At 41.2% G+C, this 18,507-nt stretch overlaps 1 protein-coding gene across 3 annotated transcripts in view; it reads left to right on the forward strand.

Annotated features, from left to right (window-relative positions):
- KIF1B (kinesin family member 1B) overlaps nucleotides 1-18,334 on the forward strand; it is an 84,298-nt gene extending 65,964 nt beyond the window's left edge. For all 3 annotated transcript variants that reach the window (XM_010011517.1, XM_010011518.1, XM_010011519.1), the window contains 18 exons: nucleotides 324-414; nucleotides 920-1,038; nucleotides 1,943-1,998; nucleotides 4,588-4,696; nucleotides 5,332-5,398; nucleotides 6,662-6,746; nucleotides 7,003-7,108; nucleotides 11,032-11,146; nucleotides 11,715-11,848; nucleotides 12,374-12,435; nucleotides 13,139-13,284; nucleotides 13,623-13,862; nucleotides 14,213-14,284; nucleotides 14,857-14,978; nucleotides 15,688-15,837; nucleotides 16,318-16,510; nucleotides 17,136-17,254; nucleotides 18,008-18,334. In XM_010011517.1, coding sequence (XP_010009819.1) covers nucleotides 324-414; nucleotides 920-1,038; nucleotides 1,943-1,998; nucleotides 4,588-4,696; nucleotides 5,332-5,398; nucleotides 6,662-6,746; nucleotides 7,003-7,108; nucleotides 11,032-11,146; nucleotides 11,715-11,848; nucleotides 12,374-12,435; nucleotides 13,139-13,284; nucleotides 13,623-13,862; nucleotides 14,213-14,284; nucleotides 14,857-14,978; nucleotides 15,688-15,837; nucleotides 16,318-16,510; nucleotides 17,136-17,254; nucleotides 18,008-18,050 — 2,029 coding nt within the window. In that variant the 3' untranslated portion in view covers nucleotides 18,051-18,334. The remainder of the gene's footprint in view (nucleotides 1-323; nucleotides 415-919; nucleotides 1,039-1,942; nucleotides 1,999-4,587; nucleotides 4,697-5,331; nucleotides 5,399-6,661; nucleotides 6,747-7,002; nucleotides 7,109-11,031; nucleotides 11,147-11,714; nucleotides 11,849-12,373; nucleotides 12,436-13,138; nucleotides 13,285-13,622; nucleotides 13,863-14,212; nucleotides 14,285-14,856; nucleotides 14,979-15,687; nucleotides 15,838-16,317; nucleotides 16,511-17,135; nucleotides 17,255-18,007) is intronic.
- The last annotated feature ends 173 nt before the right edge of the window (nucleotides 18,335-18,507 follow it).

Consider the following 18,507-nt stretch of genomic DNA (forward strand, 5'->3'; position numbering starts at 1 on the left):
TTTTAAGGTGAAAAAATTGGTGTTAGATGGTGCACATGCTCAATTGGAGTGAAAGCTGTAAGGTCCTTGAGTAACTCAGTAGCTTTCAAGAGAAAGTTTCTTTGGCTTAATTTCTTATGAAAGGGAATGAAAAATAGCAGTAATGGACACAAAACAAGTACAGGAATTTTGGTCCCAAACACTTGGGACTCAACTCAACTCTCTGTATAGTCTTAGCAGAAAAAATACGAGTTTCCTTTCAGTGTTGGGTTCACAGCACAGCAATCTTCACTAAATGGCTCTATGGAGGTTTATCATTGGGTTTTTTGTTTGGTTTCTTAAAGCTTTTTACATCGACACGATGAAGCTTTCTCAACAGAACCTCTCAAAAACAATGGTCGAGGGACTCCCCTTGGGTTTTACCATGTTCAGAATGTAAGTAAAACTTCACATGGATAGTAAATGCCTGTTTTAGCACTGGGAGTTGTTTGTATCTTTCTTGTTATAATCATGAGAGGTGTATGGGAAAGGGAGGAAAGGGGAATATTAAGAGCAGACAGTAGGAGGAGTGATCAGGTGGATGATATAATCCCCAGTGGAGAAGAAAATACAGTGATTCTGTGTGGCAGATATAACTCTCCTGTTTCACCTCTACTTCCTGCCTTTGAATTCTCTGTTTCCTTCCCAGGATGTTCAGTGAAAGCAATTTAGCATTCAGGAAATAAAATCTGTGTTAAAAGCAGTGCTTATGATCTCAGATGAATATATCTATTTTTATGAACTGTGTAATCCTTCAGTTACACGTAGCCTCCTTTTCTGCTTAAAATGGCTGATGTTGGGGCTTTCATTTCTCCTTTATCAAAGAGTAGAATTAATGCCTAAACCAAAAAGGAATTTCCTCCTTGTATGTCTCATTTTCTTTCCTTACTTTTCCTAATAGATTGCTGTGGAAGTGACGGAATCATTTGTGGAGTACATCAAAACCAAGCCTATTGTGTTTGAAGTCTTTGGACATTATCAGCAGCATCCTCTCCATCTGCAAGGACAGGATCTCAATAGGTATTGTTCACTATTCTGGCATAAAGGCTGTTTGTGATCATGCTCAGGTGAGCTGTGCAGTGTGGGCAGTACTCTTTCATACTCCTGATATTATATAGGCACACCCTCACAAGTAGGATTCCTGAGTGAGGTGGTAAGAGTGCTGGCACCAGCCTATTTTCCTAGTGTAGTATGTGGTGTTAGTGAGTGATGGAATTGTTCTGCCAGCTCAAACATGGAAAGCTGTTCTGCCAATACAGCTGTATCCACCCTACAAATATTGTACTTGGAACTAGAGTGGTGATCTCAGCGAGTTCTGGTAAACCTTAACAGTGCTCTCAGATGCAGTGTTCCCTCAGGGCATGTGGCCTGATGCATAAAGGTTGGGTAACAAAAGAGGAGAGTCAAGAGATTAGGGGGGAAAAAGGGTTCTCAGCCTCTTGACATACTAGTGCCCAAGTTGCTGAATTTTTGGAATGGGGAAAGGACCGCTAGTGCCTAAGCCCTCAAAGCTTAAGAGAAGAGGCTGAGGAAGCAGGTGCTGGTTTTAAGAGGAAGTGCCAGCTGAGGCTTGTCCTTTTCCGTAAGTTATTTTGGGAGATGCCTGTTACCTGCTTGAATTTTCAGTGCAGAATGGGGGTGGAGTGGTTGGAAACTGTAAATAATTTTTTACTGACAGCTAGGATTGATTAAGTTAGAATAGAATAAGGACATCAGTTGGTCTGAGACGTGTGCTGAGTCCACTTGTTTTCCTCACAGGTGATACTTACCTGTCTTCATGGGATAGTGAGGATATTTTGAAAGACAGAAATGGGTGGAAGGACTGTACTGGGGGCCTGTGTGTACATAGATGCACGTGTGTGAATTTGCATATATTTTTTGTTTAGCTGCTTCTATATTGATAACTTTCTTCATTTCTTTATAGCCCTCCACAGCCTTCCCGAAGATTCTTTCCTCCCCCTATGCCACTCTCAAAGCCAGGTGAGATCAGTTCTCTAACTGTGTACGTCACATGTCAGGACACCAAGAAATGTAATGGAGTGAACGTTGCAAAGGGCATTGGATTTTTCTTTGTCTTCCCTTTTATGTGTTCTTTTCAAGCTCCTCTTGCAGGAAGTGCTTCTTGGTTCATGAAAGGGTAGAGTTTCATTCCTGAAGTGTTGACCATCTTCCATGAGATCTGGCTATGGCTCTTTATGTGCTTACTGACCACTTGACTGAAAATTTGCTTATTCATTAACTGTTTCATCTCTTTGCTCTCTAACATTCTTGTTCAGTGAAGTCTTGTTGAAACGATCCTCGGTTTTCTTTGCTTAATTGTAATGATGCATGCTGAACTCTTCTGAGCCTTTTGTTTTTCATTTCACCTTTTAATTTCCTCTTTCTCCAGCTTTCTCTCACCTGCATATTTCTACCATCCTTTTTTTTTGTGTGTGTTCCATTCCCTCTGCAGACCATGAAAGGAAAATTGAGTTGATTAGGTATCTTATGTCTGGCTATGTAAACGTGCATGTGCTGAACACGCTATCCGAGCATGCCAACGTGCTTGCATCCTCTGCCGTGGCTGCTTTCCAGGATGGAGCTGACCAGCTGCCACCTTTTCTCTTTCTGCCTGTTCCCAGTTGTCAGAGTGAGCGGGCTCCTAAACGAGATGGTTAGTAGCCAAAGTTGATCTGTGGTAGATGTAGAAGTAGTTCCACAACGTGCTCCAAAATTCCTTCTTCCTTTACTGTGTAGTATTCTTGGGACTAGAAACTGCCATGGTTGTGGTCTTGGAAGGATGATGCTGTGCTTAATTTAGGGCTATTCTAGAGAGAACCTTATAGAGAATCTATAAACTCCACTGTGCTAGGCTTCACAGATTTTTCTGTGTGACTGGATCTATTCCCTGAAATTTCCTGGATCTCTGGGGCTTTTTTGTGTGTTCTGTACATAGTTTTGTGATACTGGGATGAGACATGCTGCATATGAAAAAACAGCCATAGAGGGAAATGTTCTGCTGTGTTCTGCATAGGTTTGCTTTTTGTTCATCATCTTTTTTTGCCACTAGTAGTGCTGTTCCTCACATTAGAAAAAAGGCAACCAAAGAAACCCAACCCACACACTGGTTATTAATTGTGCCAAAGCAAGTCCATGAGAACTTCTAGAACTGACTTTGATGTTTAGTTTAATGTGTTTTTCTGTTGTTTTTCTCTTGTGGTGCTTTTGAGTTTCTCTGCTTAGCTGTAAACTTGAGCGAAGTGTGTGTTTGTTCCTCTTGCTGTCAGCAGCAGAGTCCAGCTGTAATGAGTTCACATGCTATATGATATGATGGGTATAAGAGAGTGGCCACCTTGAGTAATGAACAGGAAGAGTAAATGATGACACTGAGGCTTACTACCTAGCATGATGGAGTTGTAGTGCTGTGAATAACTGATTGTTGTAAATTCTGTCCCTCTGAGGAAGCTGCCATTTTACCCAGAAAAGAAACACATTTTATTATTATTGTTACTATTTCAAAGAGACTGCACAGGCACACATATGGGGGCATTTTCTTAACTGGGGACTGTTCTGCCCTTCCAGTGCATGGGAGGTTACGTCATGGTGGAACCTGAAAGATACACAGAGTTGTAAAGATAGAATAACCTAAATTACAATTGAGCAAGGAAAGAATGGAGCTTGAGAAGCTAGAAGGAAGAATAATTGTTTGGCTTCTTAAAAGCAATGAGGTTAATAAGGGAAAGGAGGAAAAAAAGGTACATCAGTTGGAGAGTTATAAAAAGACCTGTCAGTACACAGGAACTGAGCTTTTAGTATGTTCCCATTTAGAAACTGAAATGAGTGAACAGATAAGAGAAGTCATGTAATGATAGCTCCAAGGTGTGGTGTAAGCGTGTGCGAAGGAATATCAGGTTATTTTTACAATTTCACTTACCCATTAGTTTTTTAAACATGGTTTATCCCTACATTTGCATGAAAGGAATTGGAGAGGATCTGGCCAGAAGTAATCACTAATACCAAAACATAAGGAGCTCAGAGACAGACTTTGGTAGGATTATGGCTCTGGAGTAAGTCTTGTTCAGCTTTTTTACGACACATTCTCTAAACTGGTACAGGAGTCAAGCAATCTGTAACATGAAGAAGAGAGGACTGAAGCTTTAAGTTCTTGATTTTGTTTCTTTTTCTCCCTTCCCCTTTCCTTGTTTGGGGAAAGGGAAATGTACTTCATGGGTGAGTAATGTTTCAGATGAACAGACCTAAGCAATTCTAAATCACCATTAAAGCCATAAAGTAACCGATGCACATTTGGAAACCTCTTTTTCTGTGGATCTAGAGAGACTGCATATTTCTACAAGCTTTTTGGATACACTTTTGATTCATTATTTAACTTTTTTTTTTTAAATCTAGTAACTCAGATTTAAAACCCAACACTTTAATAAATGATTATTGTAAGCAACAATTTTCATAGGAAAAGATGTGGTCTGCACATAGGATCACTGAAATGAGCCCTTGGGTCAGCTTCAGCCCTTGGGTCAGCTTCACTTGTTCAGTCTTTGCAAATGCATTTTTTCTTTTATTTCTTTCTTTAAGTGCCAGCTACAAAGCTCAATACTCTGAGCAAACCCAGCTTGGGCCATAGTGTGAGCAAGTACGACCTCCTCGTTTGGTTTGAGATCAGCGAACTGGAGCCAACAGGGGAGTAAGTCCAGTATTCATCTTTTATGCTGTAAGAGCAGCAATTGATGGGAGTTTGATCTTTTACCCTTTGTTCCCTTCACACCAGGCTGATGTTTAGCAATTGTTATTGGGCACTGGTCTGGCTGGTTTGTAGTGACTGGGTGTGAGTTCTGATGGCATTCGTTGTCCCCATTGGAAAGGACTTAAGAGGTAGAATGATCTTTCATGATCCTTCCACTTCCTTACCTTCAGTAATCCTTCCACTCTGAAAGCCCCATGCACATCAGCTGAATAGGTGCTGGGAAAACTTACCCTACTTAGGCCATGAACTCAGATTCTTTGGGTCACTAGAAACTCCAGGCCCTATTTTATGTTCATTTCTGCTACGGAGAAGGATTTCCCCTGGCAGGTCTTTAGGGATTATATTAAGAAGCAAGTTCCACAGAGTTACCCAGAAGTACAGGAAATACAGTATGTGATACTTCTATATTTCACTGATACTGTGGTGCAATGAAGAGTCCAGTCTGAGAGTCAGTAGAAACACTCTTGTTTATTCACTTATTATATGGAGAGGTAACACTTGGCAGGAGAATACAGAGTAAATTTGCTGTGCTGAAGTGTATCTTTCCTGCCTGTTGATTTCACTGTCTCACACAGGTATATTCCTGCTATTGTGGACCACACTGGAGGCCTGCCCTGTCAGGGGACCTTCCTGCTTCACCAGGTACTAATGAAGGCTGTAGAACAGAAAGTTTCATCTCTGAGGGGGGTTAGAAGGCTAATGACTGGAGTTTGCATCTTTCATGTCTCCTCCTTTCCCACACAGCTGTCTAATGATAGCTGTAGGGTCAGTAAGTCATATGTCAGTCTGTAGTTAGCATGTTAGCTTTGGGCTATGAGAATATGTTTGGCCCCTGGTCTGTTGCTTATCATTCCACTCATGGAAGATTAAAGCCTTTTAAAAAACAGGAACCTTTCGGACCAGGTTTGTGCCTTCAGAGCTCTGCCAACATTTCTAGCAAGGCCACAGAAGGATCACATGGACTCAACTTTCATTGGTTCTGTCTCACTGCATGTGGCTATGAGCCAGTTCTACAAAATAACCATGGCTCAGTGCATTTAAATGCCTGTAATAATCCTTAATAATAATTTGTCTTTAGCTAAATTCTGAAGATAATCCTGGTTAAATATTGTTTATAGGTTTATGTTACGGTTTTTCTACTCTCATATTCTCAGGTCCTTTTCTTAGAGTTTATCTGTGATTTGCATTTCTTCTCTCTTTTTAAAATTATAAGAACAGTTCTTACAGCTTAGGAATAATGGCCATATTCCAATAATTTCCTTATTAAAAATGAATAAAAATATTAGTTCCGTATTCCCTGGTGTCTTCATCAATTACTTGCACTTCAAACCAGAGTAATTGTAGCCTCTCTAATCCCATTATCAATCCCATTGTCAAATCCACAATGTAGGCAAACACTTTTCAGCTTTGGAAAGTTACACATAAAGCACCTTCTCCCTGGGTAGTTGTCTTCTGCATTTGGATGAGTGGATTCTGTTGCAACCAACACCTGGGGAATTTTTCAGATGTGGTGTTTATTCTACAATTTTACCTTCTTCCCAGCTTATTACAGAGTTTTATTATCTTTTGGCCTGTAACAAATATGTGTGATAAAGGATGAGAATGTCTGAATGAATGGTTGCTATTTTCTGGTAACTTCTTTTGGTGTATACAGTTGTTTTGATGTATACACTTTAATATAAGTATATAACCACACATTAACTAAGTATTTGCCTTTTTTATGTGGTCAACTGATATATTCCAGGGACAACACACGTCTTTGAGAGCATGGCAACAATCTCAGGACTATTTTAGGTTAAAAAATTCTGCCTTTGTGAAATGAGAAGAGAGAAGCAAAGTGCAAAATAGGTGATGTTTGTGCGTGTGTGAATACTTCACCAGTGCTTTGTTTTTGAACTCTACCAGGGAATCCAGCGTAGAATCACAGTCACCATCATCCATGAGAAGGGCAGTGAGTTGCACTGGAAAGACGTGCGAGAGCTGGTTGTTGGTGAGTCTGTTGTTTCATATGTTGTTATGGAAGGAAGGAAAAGCACTAATGGTAATTTCTCTTTGTACCAGATTCTGTCATCTTTATGACTATTGGCTGTGAGAGGAGGCTTTTGAAAAGGATCCAGAGGCAAAACCAAGTTTTGCAATTTCCACTCACAGTTGCTTTTTAATCACATAGTCTGAAATGGTATTTGAGAAAACAAATTCTTTCTGTGTTTAACATTCTAATTGCTTCCCCCTCCTACCTTTCTCAGGGCGTATAAGAAATAAAGCAGAGGTAGATGAAGCTGCTGTGGATGCTATTCTGTCTTTGAATATTATCTCTGCAAAATACCTGAAGTCCTCTCACAGCTCCAATAGGTAAGTGAATATAGTGAACACTCTAGCAGGAAGCTAAAATTTCTTTGATCTCCAATGCATTGGCAGGATATCTGGAAAGCTGGGAATGTTGCTAATTATTAAATGTAAAATTCCATAGGCACAGGGCCTAGAAATGGAGAATGAACATTACCGTATACTCTTGCTAAAGCTGAATTCCATTGGTCTGGGTGGAGGGCTTCCAGTGCAGTTGAATTACTTTCCATGTGTAAGCATCCTAGAGGGAGGATGGAAAGGAACAGCTTAAGGGATTCTCAGAATTTAACCCAGAACTGTTAAACTGTGATCAAGATTTGTTGCTAGAATACAGCATTGAGCTACAGGGGTGATCTTGGGGATGTATTTATGGAATTGTACATACTTGTATTATTCCTGGAACAAGCATGTGACAATTTAAGCAAGAGTCATGCTGTGTAAATTAAACTTCATAATTTGTGGATTTATATAGATGTATCACAAATTAACCCCAGTTCTAATAAGGGGGGCTCTGTTCCAAGTATCTGCAATCATTTGGGCAACAGCAGGGCCACTATCTGAGAGGTTTCTGGCTGCTGTCTCTCTCATTGGGGTGCGTTGCTGTAAGGATCAGTCAGACTCCACATTGTTTTGCTTCAGTGTCTGCAACAAAGGGCAGGGAAGCGGAATGCTGCATTGCCAGCACAGCCTCTCCCTCCTCTGACATCAGCCAAGTCATTTGACCTCTCCTGGCTCTGTTTAGCTGGTGCAAAGCAGGAATATCTCTGAAATTGAACTCTGAATGAGGGTTTCCGGAGGGGAGGGGGTTGTTTTGGAGCCCATCTCTGCTGCAGCTGCTGAATGCTGCAGGCAGTATCCACCTAGGCAATGAAATGGCTTCTTCCCTCTCCATTAGAGGCTTGGACTCTGAAATTCCACTGCAGTATTAAAGGTGGAATCAGGATGCTGCTCCTAGAGCTGAATGTCTTCCTGCCACCTAGTGTCAGTCAGCACAGGCAGTGGCAGGGTTTAGCAGTTGCTCTCTGCCTCCCACTGAGAACTGGGTATTTTACACGTAGTGTATTTGGATTAATGGATCAGTATAACTGGAACGTTGCTGGTTTCGAGTCTGAAACTCTTGGATTTGCAGTTGGCAAGCTCTGTACTTCCTGTTCTCTTGCAATTTCAAGGAATTCCTATATAGCTCTGTAGTTTTCTATTAGAGGGACCGCTTGGGTGAAGGATGAGTGTCAGTGAGATGAAGCTGTTGACCAGATCTTACCAAAATGCCAAGGTTTAATTCGTGGGATGAGTGTATGGCAGCGTGGTGGAGTGGGATTGAAGCTCTGGTAAAGGATTATGTGTGTTTCATGTTTGCTCATTGTCTGCAGGCTTGTTTTCTGGTTGATGTGGGTTTTTTGTTTGCTCTGTCCTCTCAGCTGTTGCTTTTCTGTTCTGCTTTTGGCTGGACTAACTGAAGCTCTTTCTGTGTTTTCACAGGCTCTTTCTTGATAAGGATATGCCTAGGTATTTTCTGTTTGCTTTCTTTGTACATAAAGCATTCTATTTTCAAGAAGCTTTATGTCCCATTTGTATTGCTGCCACTTCCCTTTTAGCTTTTACCAATTTCTGTTAGCACTCCTCTTAGCTCTTCCAGAAGTGGTATCCAACCTTCTCCTTTGTGTCAAGGGTTTATTCAGGTACAACTCAGTGGGGGACTTGTGAAAGCAAACTTTCTTTCACGTGGAAGAGACAGCTTCCTTTGTTGAGTCTTCCTGATTCTCAAAGTGTGCTTTCAGAATGGTTCCTATTTGTAGTCCTTGCTATTTTCTTCCTTTGTTCTGTATCAAAGAACTAAATTTGGATTTTTTTCCTGTCTCTGACTCTAATGCTTGTTATGTTTAAAGTACCAAGTCAGGGACAGAATGATTGATACTTGAAATTCCAGCTCAGAATTGCATGGAACAAAAAGCAGTGGCTGCCATGTGACTGTCATTCAACCTCTGTTCTTAGGTTGGATTTGCATCTGAAATTTAACCATGTGGCTGATACTTCTTAGTTTACCAGCTGGCAGAGAAGTGAGACATGTAGTAGCTGCTCAGACTGGATTCCTCTTTCACCTTCCAGATTGGGTCAGAGCCAAGCATTCTGGCTGCACAATCTGGGGCAATTTGCACTCTTTCTGTGTTCTGCCTCTTTGAAAAAGAGAAGACTTCGTCTTCAATGCTCTCAATTCACCCCTAATGCTAAAATCCACCTCAAAATCAGTCCTAACTATACACTGGGGCCTTTAACCTGTTTCTCCTGTTTTCCATTCTTTGCTTGTTCTATGCTCCCTTTTCCCTCTTGTGCTGTTGACTGTGCTGAAAGAAGTTTGCTCACTTCTAGTTTTTGTCTCCCTCTACAACTATTCTAGCAAGTTCTGGTTTGGAAAGGCAAGACTGTATATTTAACCTTCTGGCTAGACAAAATCCAATGGACTAACTGTCTTGAGGCTATGCTTGACTTCTGCTCGGTTTTTAACCAGAAAGCATCATTTTGCTGAAGAGAGGTGTTTAGTTTTGCACTGATGAACTTTTACACCTGTGTCCTCTCACGATGAGGAGTCATGTTTGGCAAATGGTGCAGAGCTCATTCAGGGGTGAGGTACACTGGCTTTCCCATCTGTGCACAACCAGGTTTTACTACTGTTTCTTCTGTCCGGGTAGTAAATCTGGAGCTTGCTAAAAGTTAAAAGATTGCTCTCATGACTAAGACACAATGGATGATTAAAACATAGGGACTTAGCACAGGTTTGTAAAGGGTTAGAGGACAACCCGTGGCGTTTGCCTAATCTGACTCAAGTACAGATGAGTACATTACAGTGCTTTTAAAGTTACCGCTTACTTAGCCTTTAGGATATATTTCTGTGTAGCATTTTTAGTAGAAGCAGGACATGTAGAAGTAATTCCTGCTTCAAATGCAGACAGTGTATTTAGCAATATTCTCAGATTATATTACTTGACCGCACAGTTCATGGTGTCTCAATGTAGTGGCTGAGAAGTGTGTAATTGGTGTCAGGAAAAGGAGATTCTTGGGAACTCTGAGATCAGAACTTTGTTTCTGATATGTCTGTTCTTGGGCTGCTGCTTGTTTCCTTTTGATTTGGCTTTTGTTGTTTCTTTCTTCCACCCCCACCCTGCTTTTTGTCATTTGTCTCCTGTTTCATTTTAGTTGGCCTTGGGCATTAGTAGAGAAGCTCTTCAGAGATAGAACTTGTTTTGAAGAAATACTATACATAAAGCACTTGCTTTTAGTACCACATCATTTGGACTTGAAGTGGGATGGAAAACCTCAGTGGCAAGGGGATTTGGGAGGGAAATTATAGGGAGGTGATGAAGAATTCTTTTTCTGTTACCAGTGAAGAAAAGCAGGCTGCATTCCTGAATAAGTGTATGGACTTCTTTCCAAAGGAACCTACATGGAATCAGCCTCTACTTGTGGGAAAGGAGAAAGCTCATTTCCCATAGCCCCTGTTCGAGAGTGTGTAATGGTGACTCTAGATCTGATGATGTTGCTGTCCTGTGTATGATGCTGTCTCTCACTTTTGCCTTGAACAGATGAACTTTCCTGATTGCTGGGGCAGAACTGTGGGAGCTTTCAGCTCCTTCCTTTCAACTGCAAAAGTTTGTGTTAGATCTGGAAGTTTTAATTAAATCTAGTAGAGACATAGAAAGAAATCTTTATTTTATCTATCGCTTGATTATAGGACTTAACCCTACCTATCAATCATTCTGATTTGAAGTAGAAGTAAGTTATCTTGGGAAAGAAGAGAAGGTCTTTGCTTCAACTATTTGTTATCTGAGCCACTGAGAGTCATAGTGGATGATGTCAAGGATGAGCTGCTTTACACTGCTCAGAGGGATGCAGAGGAACTCTTACTACTGAGCTTTTAATGTCCTTTTTTCCAGGACTTTCTATCGTTTTGAAGCAGTTTGGGATAGCTCCTTGCATAACTCCCTTCTCCTCAACCGAGTGACACCATATGGAGAGAAGATATATATGACCCTTTCTGCTTACCTGGAGGTTAGAGACCTGTGCCTTCCTTTTTGCTTGTGACTCAAGTATAATGTTGAGTCAGCAGACAGTGTGTACCTGACATAATACTCACTGGACTAAGTGATTTTTGAATCCTGAAGCCAGGGAAAGTCTTTATTCATTTTCTGAGAACAGGCTGGAAACATTTATTCACAGTTAAAGTGTTACAAATGTCAAGGTATTACTCTACCTCACAGCAAATATGAAGTGAAACTGGTGATCTCCTTCTCTTTCTGTGCCTCATTTTATCTACCTTTGTATCTGAAAAGCCATTGAAATCAACAAACGTTGCTATGTAAGTACTACTAATGTTACAAACATTGGCCTAGCTTTTGGCTTTGCATACAAGGTACTTTTATCTTGTGTAGTACAAGTATTTCACCTACAAGATTCATCAAGTAATTTGACAGTTCTTTTTCATGGGAACACATGAAAACCCTTCACCAAAGACCCAAACAAGAACTAAGTTCATAAAGCTGTCCCACTAAAAGAGGGAAGCAGTGTAACTTGGCATGGTTGTCTGCAGCCACTCATTCATTGCTGTTCTTCCTTTCAGCTTGACCACTGCATCCAGCCTGCAGTTATAACAAAGGATGTTTGTATGGTCTTTTACTCACGAGATGCCAAGATCTCCCCACCACGATCACTGCGCAATCTCTTCGGCAGTGGCTACTCCAAATCTCCAGATTCGTAAGTTCAGTTGCAGTTTTGGTACCTGTGCTTTATGTCAGTGTATGCTTTTTCTCTTAGAGGGCATCGGGAGAACGCAGCTTAGTTTTCTTTATTTCTTCCTTGAAATCCTACCTAGTTTTAGTTCTCCAGACTGGTTTTGGACATCCATTCTTGCATTTATTTAGTGAAACCCTGATGGCTTCTCTCTTTATTAACCCCTTTTCCAGTCTTTTGACTGAACAGTTGGGAACAGAAATCCGTTTTTTTAAGCTTGTACATGGATGACCCTGATCCTGATCTGGAATTTACTGCAGTGGCTGTTTGCTGACTCTAACTGGGGGTGGGGAGGAGCATGGAGGAAACGCTACTTTTAGAGGTCTTGCTGTCTGTCCTGGCTATTTTATGTCAAGATTAGAATTCACATGTAGTTCTAAGTAACAGCTATGCTTAAACTTCTCATTTGGAGACCACTTAACTAAAGCTAATGCACTTCATATCTGAAGTTAATAGGTTTTTTTCTCCCCTCTGGTTTCTTGTGAACAGTAATCGTGTAACTGGGATCTATGAACTGAGTTTGTGCAAAATGGCAGACACAGGAAGTCCAGGTAAGCAGTGACTGGGTGTTCAAGTGACAAATATGAAATACTGCAGAAAATTCCATGGGCAGAATGGAGTAAACACTTGTGTCCTGATGGGAAGCAGTTCCTGTGTTTCATAGGAGCAGTGGAACATTGCTATGCCACTAAAAAAAACCTTACACAGGCTTTTATTTTCCACTTGGGTCTGTGTTTACTGTTGGTGAACCAAGGATTCACTGATAGCTTTACATTTTCTGACATGGGTATATCAGGAAACTGAGCATGTGCCTGAGTCAAACTTAGGGGTCATAGTACATGGCTCACAACTAAAACAGGTGAGTCTTGTATTTGCAGCTACAGAGTTTTCTCTTGGTGTGTTGAAGATACACTGATACCTGACGCAAGCTTGATAACTTGGAAGGAATGTAGTTCATGTAGTGTCAATGTTTTTTTCCTTGAAGACCTAGCAGTTGAAGTTCTTGTGTTGAATTAGACTGAACAGGAGTTTGCAGTATATCCTGGTCAATAGAAAATACCTGAATGAAGAAAACTGGATGAAATCAAATCTCTTTGGAATGTGTGACTGCTGTTAATGGCATCATTGCCATGTTTATTTCCAGCCCAACAGCAGAAGTGTTAGTTCTTCACAGATTGCTAATTGGTAGTGTGTTTTAGTGGCATCCCTCAGTCTCTGTTTTTAACATGCCTGATGTCATTTTTTACTGCTCAGGAATGCAGAGGAGGAGGAGGAAAGTCCTGGATACATCTGTGGCTTATGTGCGAGGAGAGGAGAATCTGGCCGGCTGGAGGCCCAGGGGTGACAGCCTCATTCTTGAGCATCAGTGGGAACTGGAGAAACTGGAGCTGCTGCATGAGGTGAATAAAGAGATGGGGGAAGGGGAAGAAAAAGCACAACTGTACCTTTGAATTTGCCTTTAGTCTACCTACTGTTTGATTTTCTGATCTGAATGGGTTCCCAGATGGGAGTTTGTTCCCAAAGTCAAGATTTAAGTAAATTCCCCAACAGAGAAGATAGAAAGAGTCTACTGCTGAGCAGAATCTTCAGCTCAGAACTCAGTGTATTCAATTTCTAGTGCCATTGTAAACTCTATAAATGCTTACTGGTATGACTCTTAAACGAATGCATAAGAATTCAGTGCCTGTAAAGTCAGCAGCATCCTGGAGCAGATGACACTGGTTTCTTTTCTTCCTAGGTGGAAAAAACCCGACACTTCCTTCTGCTTCGTGAAAAGCTTGGTGACAGCATCCCCAAGTCCCTGAGTGACTCACTGTCTCCCAGTCTGAGCAGTGGAACCCTCAGTACCTCCACCAGCATTTCCTCACAGATTTCAACTACAACATTTGAGAGTGCTGTGACACCCAGCGAGAGCAGTGGCTACGACTCAGCAGATATAGAAAGCCTGGTGGATCGGGAGAAAGAGCTGGCCACCAAGGTATAACATGAGAAAACCATCATGAGTCTAACTGGGTTGTCAAAGATGCTTAAACATTAATGATGAGCTTCCCAGCATGGTGAATATCCACTATTGTGTGAGTTTCATTTTAATGTGAAATAATCCGTGCTCAGCAGCCAGTGCTGGTGGCTCAGTTTGTGCTATGGCGGTACCTCACCCCCCCTTCATTAGTAGTTCTGTAATGAAACATTCTAATTTATCCTTTTTATCCTGTTTATCCTTTCATGAGCTGCCAAATTTGTCTTGGCAAAGGGCCTCTTGTGCTCGAATTTCTCTGAAAATCTAAATGTAAAATCCTTTTCTGTGTTTGTTTTCCTTCTCCACTTTAGTGTCTGCAGCTTCTTACTCACACTTTCAATCGGGAATTTAACCAGGTGTACAACAGCATCAGTGATTGTAAGGTAAATATTTCATGCAACACTATATTTGCAGTACAATAGCAATATGTTTGTGGAATCTGTTGATACTGTGAAGAGACAAAACACTTCGTATTAATTCCTTCATTTTTAGTCTGCTGGAAGCATTTGGCTGGAATTATTCATATTGCAAGAATTAGAAATGGTGTGAACTTGGGCTATATATACCTTCTAGTTTATTAGCAGGCTGGAAGTGCTCTTATCTTTCCCTACGTACACTTTCCTGCTGTAAAAGGATAAATTGGCTTTTCAAACTAACTTTAGGTACAGGGGACACCAAGGTGCACACTGGATAGTCTGATATTCTGTTGAGGGAGTCAGGGTGGGAATAATCAGAAGTTTAGGACGTTAGTAACAAGCTGTGCCTACAGAAGTGCCATTGTATTTTCACCCCTGGATGGGTTTATGATGGTTGTGTGTGAAAATTTGACTACCAAGTGGGGAAGTGGCTGCTAGAAATAGCTTCTATTACCTGAGCCTCCCGCGTGCTCAGTGCCATGTTCTAGCCTGGACTGCACCAGCTACCAAAAAATGCCTCTCTGAATTTGTCCTTGCAGTTGTCAGATATTTCCCCCATCGGGCGGGACCCATCCGTGTCGAGTTTCAGCAGTGCCACCCTCACACCTTCATCTACCTGCCCCTCTCTGGTGGATTCAAGATGCAATTCAATCGACCAGAAGTAAGTATGGGGTATTCATGGAAACACGTTTCCTCTCAGTGCATCACAAATCTCTTTGCTATGTTTTCTGACTTACTTTGCCCTACTTCCTTCCTTTTCCCTGCTTTCAGATGTTTCTTTGTACAACCTTATCCTCTCCAATCACTTTGTACTATTGTTTTTCCCCATTTTGTTCTTTTGAATTACTTTTTCTTTGTGCTGAATGAACAGTCAGATGTTTGTCATTCCAGTGACCAGCGCAACGTCAGTGTGCAGCGTCCACAAGTTTTATTCAGGCCTCTGTTAAAAAGGCCTACTAACAACAACCCAGAATAAACCAGTTCGGCCAATAATCTCTGTTTATCTTTCTCAGCTGTATCTAGAGAAGGTATTTTTGGTTAAATTGGGACTAATTACTGAAAGACATGTGATTTGTAGCTTCTCAGCCTATCATCCCTGAGAGGAGGAGTGCTGATGAAGTAGTACCTTTTAAATGAAACCGTAGTAAACTGGGCAAGAGAAGCGAGGGAGAAGTACTGGGGAAACAACTTACTAGCAGTTATTTTAAGTTTTATTCCACAGACTTCAAGGGAAACTATTTGCTACTTTACAACAGGATCCCAATGTCATACAAAACTGGAAGACGAAACTTGTAAGACAGGCGAGGCTGAGGATGCACTTTAAATTCCATTATCACATTTACTTTTCTTTCTCTACTCTTATTTCTAAGAACACCAGAAGCAAATTCTCGTGCCTCCAGTCCCTGTCATGAGGTGGAACAGTTCCAGATAATTCCTGCAGTAGAAACTTCCTATCTTGCCAGAGCTGGAAAGAATGAATTCTTAAACCTTGTTCCTGATATTGAGGAGATCAGACCAGGGTGAGTTTTCTGCTGTGGTGTGACCATGGCTTCCTGAGAGCTGTCACAAGGGTTTTCTGAGATTTGTAGGGTTTTATGCCCCATTTCAGGAAGGTAAATCAAACAGGTGACAGCAGGACTGCAGTCCTGTATTGTTGAAGGTTGTGTTGATACTTGATCTCTGCAGCATTCATTCCCTGCATCTACTTAATAAATAGGATTTTCAATGACTTGGAATATAATGTCTGCTATCATCAAAACCATGGCTGAAGCTCACTGAAGTAGAGGTCTTTGTGGCTCCTTCTTTCTGTCAGACATTTGCATAGTTCTTGAAGGCAAAATTCAGCTTGCTATAGACCTTTTGCATAATACTGTTGTAGACAAGATGTACCAGGGATCAAGCGTCTTATACAGTGCTTTGCAGTTAGTAGGGATACTTAGTAGGTGTCTTATCTAGGGGCAAATCTATTCCTGTTTATGTGTGGGTTTGGTTTTTTCCAGCTCTGTGGTCTCAAAGAAGGGATACCTCCACTTCAAAGAGCCACTCTCCAGCTCCTGGGCCAAGCATTTTGTGGTGGTTCGTCGTCCCTATGTTTTCATTTACAACAGTGACAAAGATCCTGTAGAAAGAGGAATCATAAACTTATCCACAGCTCAGGTGGAATACAGTGAGGATCAGCAGGCAATGGTAAAGGTCAGTCTGCAGCTATCATTTATCTACCCATAGAGCAGGAATGTTACAGGTAGTAGTGCACCCATACAATCCTGTGTGTCATCTCTGATCCAAGGAAAATGCATCTGTGTCTTGACAGTGTCTGGTATCTGATGATTCTGCCCACAAAGTTCCCAGTTTGTTCAGGGTTTCTTATGTTTTGGACACAGTTGTACAAGAGACCAAAACAAGCTTCTGTTACAAATTGTATTTTCCTTTATGAGCATATGTTGGTACCATCACCCTTCTATGTTTGCTTTTTGTAGTCTTGTTTCTGTGGTGTTTTGGGGTTGTGTATTTTGTTTGTTTGTTTGTTTAGAAAGAAAAACCCAAAGCAACACACACAAACATCCTGCAAGGAATCAAATTAACTTTACTGGTCCATCTCGGCTCTTAAAGTCCACACGTATGAGTTAAACCTATAATTTGTAGAAGATGTTCCTTTTGATTGACTAATAATATCCTAGGGATGACCAGTGAAACTTAAATGAAAGACCTTAGGTCTTGTGGTGTTCAGGAATGTGCCATAGCAAACTCTCCCTCACAGAGGAAGTGTGCATCATGTGCTTGTAGATTTTAGTAATTTAAATTGTCCTTAATATTCCAGACACCCAACACATTTGGTGTATGCACAAAGCATCGTGGGGTCCTGCTCCAGGCCATCAATGACAAAGACATGAATGACTGGTTATATGCCTTCAATCCACTTCTTGCTGGCACAATACGGTAAGAGGCAGCTCCCAGGCAGACAGTGCTGCAGAGCACAAAGAGAGAGAGTCATAAGCAGGAGGCTGATGGTTTGTCACAGAATTTACCCTCATTCTGAATTTAATGGGATGGGTGAACCAAAGGGGGAGGGTGGGCAACAAAGGGAAAATCAAACCAAACAAGTCCTGTACTTCAGAAGTGCAGTGGCTGTTCCTTTGCTGTGGGACATTCTTAGCAGATGTGTCCAGTTTGAACATGTGTGAGAAGCTTCAAGCAATACTGCTTGTGGAGGCCAAAAAATGGTTTCCTTGTGTGGGTGTTGCACAGATTTATAAAGCTTCTTACTCCCTCTGTGCAGGCAGGTCTGGGCTGTGAGCTAAAGCAGAAATTCTCATTTCCTTCCCTTTTCTTGAGTTTCTCTAGAAGCCATTCCTGTAACACAGGTCACACACTCCCCCTGCTTGCTGGAGAGCTCTTACTACACTACAGTAGCTCTTCATTTCTGGTAAAGGTAATTAAAAACTAAACTATTATTGTACAACATCAAATAATCTCTTGACAGCGCAGTCCTTAAAGGATCCTGTCTTCCTTTAAAGGAGCACAGCAGAGGAGTAAGAAGTCTTTCTCATTACAGCCTTGATATGTTTTACGTTTGGAATAAACTAGGACTATACAACAGGATTTAAGAAAAAGGTTGGACAAACTGTGGGGAGGGAAGAACAATAAACTTCCAGAATTCAACAAATACTTCTTTACTTCTCTCCTGTGCAGGTCAAAACTGGCTCGAAGACGCACGGGCCAGCTGAAGTACTGAGTCCATGTAATGTTCTCATCTGTTCTCCCTAACTCACCTTCTGATAGATGAAGTGTTACCTCTCATTTTCTCTTTGTGATTCTTGACGGTTTCTCTTGTATGTAATCCTGTGGCTTAACATCCCTTCCCCTCCCACCTCCTTCAGCACATTTTCTAGGTATTCTAACCGTACCTTGTTTCTTTTCACTTGTACTGAGGATCGTACTAGTAGCATGTGGCCAAACTAAAAGAGAAAGAAAAAAAAAAAGCAAAAAACTGGAGTGATTTATGCACGACTCTAAAAAGAAAAAAAAAAGTTATTTATTTTTTCTTCTAACAATTGTTTTCCCATTTCCAACTGACCTTTCGGAGTCTGTCCCACTGTCCGTTGTTGTCTGTCTGGACTGCTGCAGGCTTTCATTCAGTTTGTGACTTGGCAGTAGTCATTGGTTCCCTCAGGGCAACGTTCTAACGCCAG

Source organism: Nestor notabilis, unplaced genomic scaffold (assembly GCF_000696875.1).
Source record: "Nestor notabilis isolate BGI_N333 unplaced genomic scaffold, ASM69687v1 scaffold5003, whole genome shotgun sequence".
Lineage (NCBI taxonomy): Eukaryota > Metazoa > Chordata > Aves > Psittaciformes > Psittacidae > Nestor > Nestor notabilis.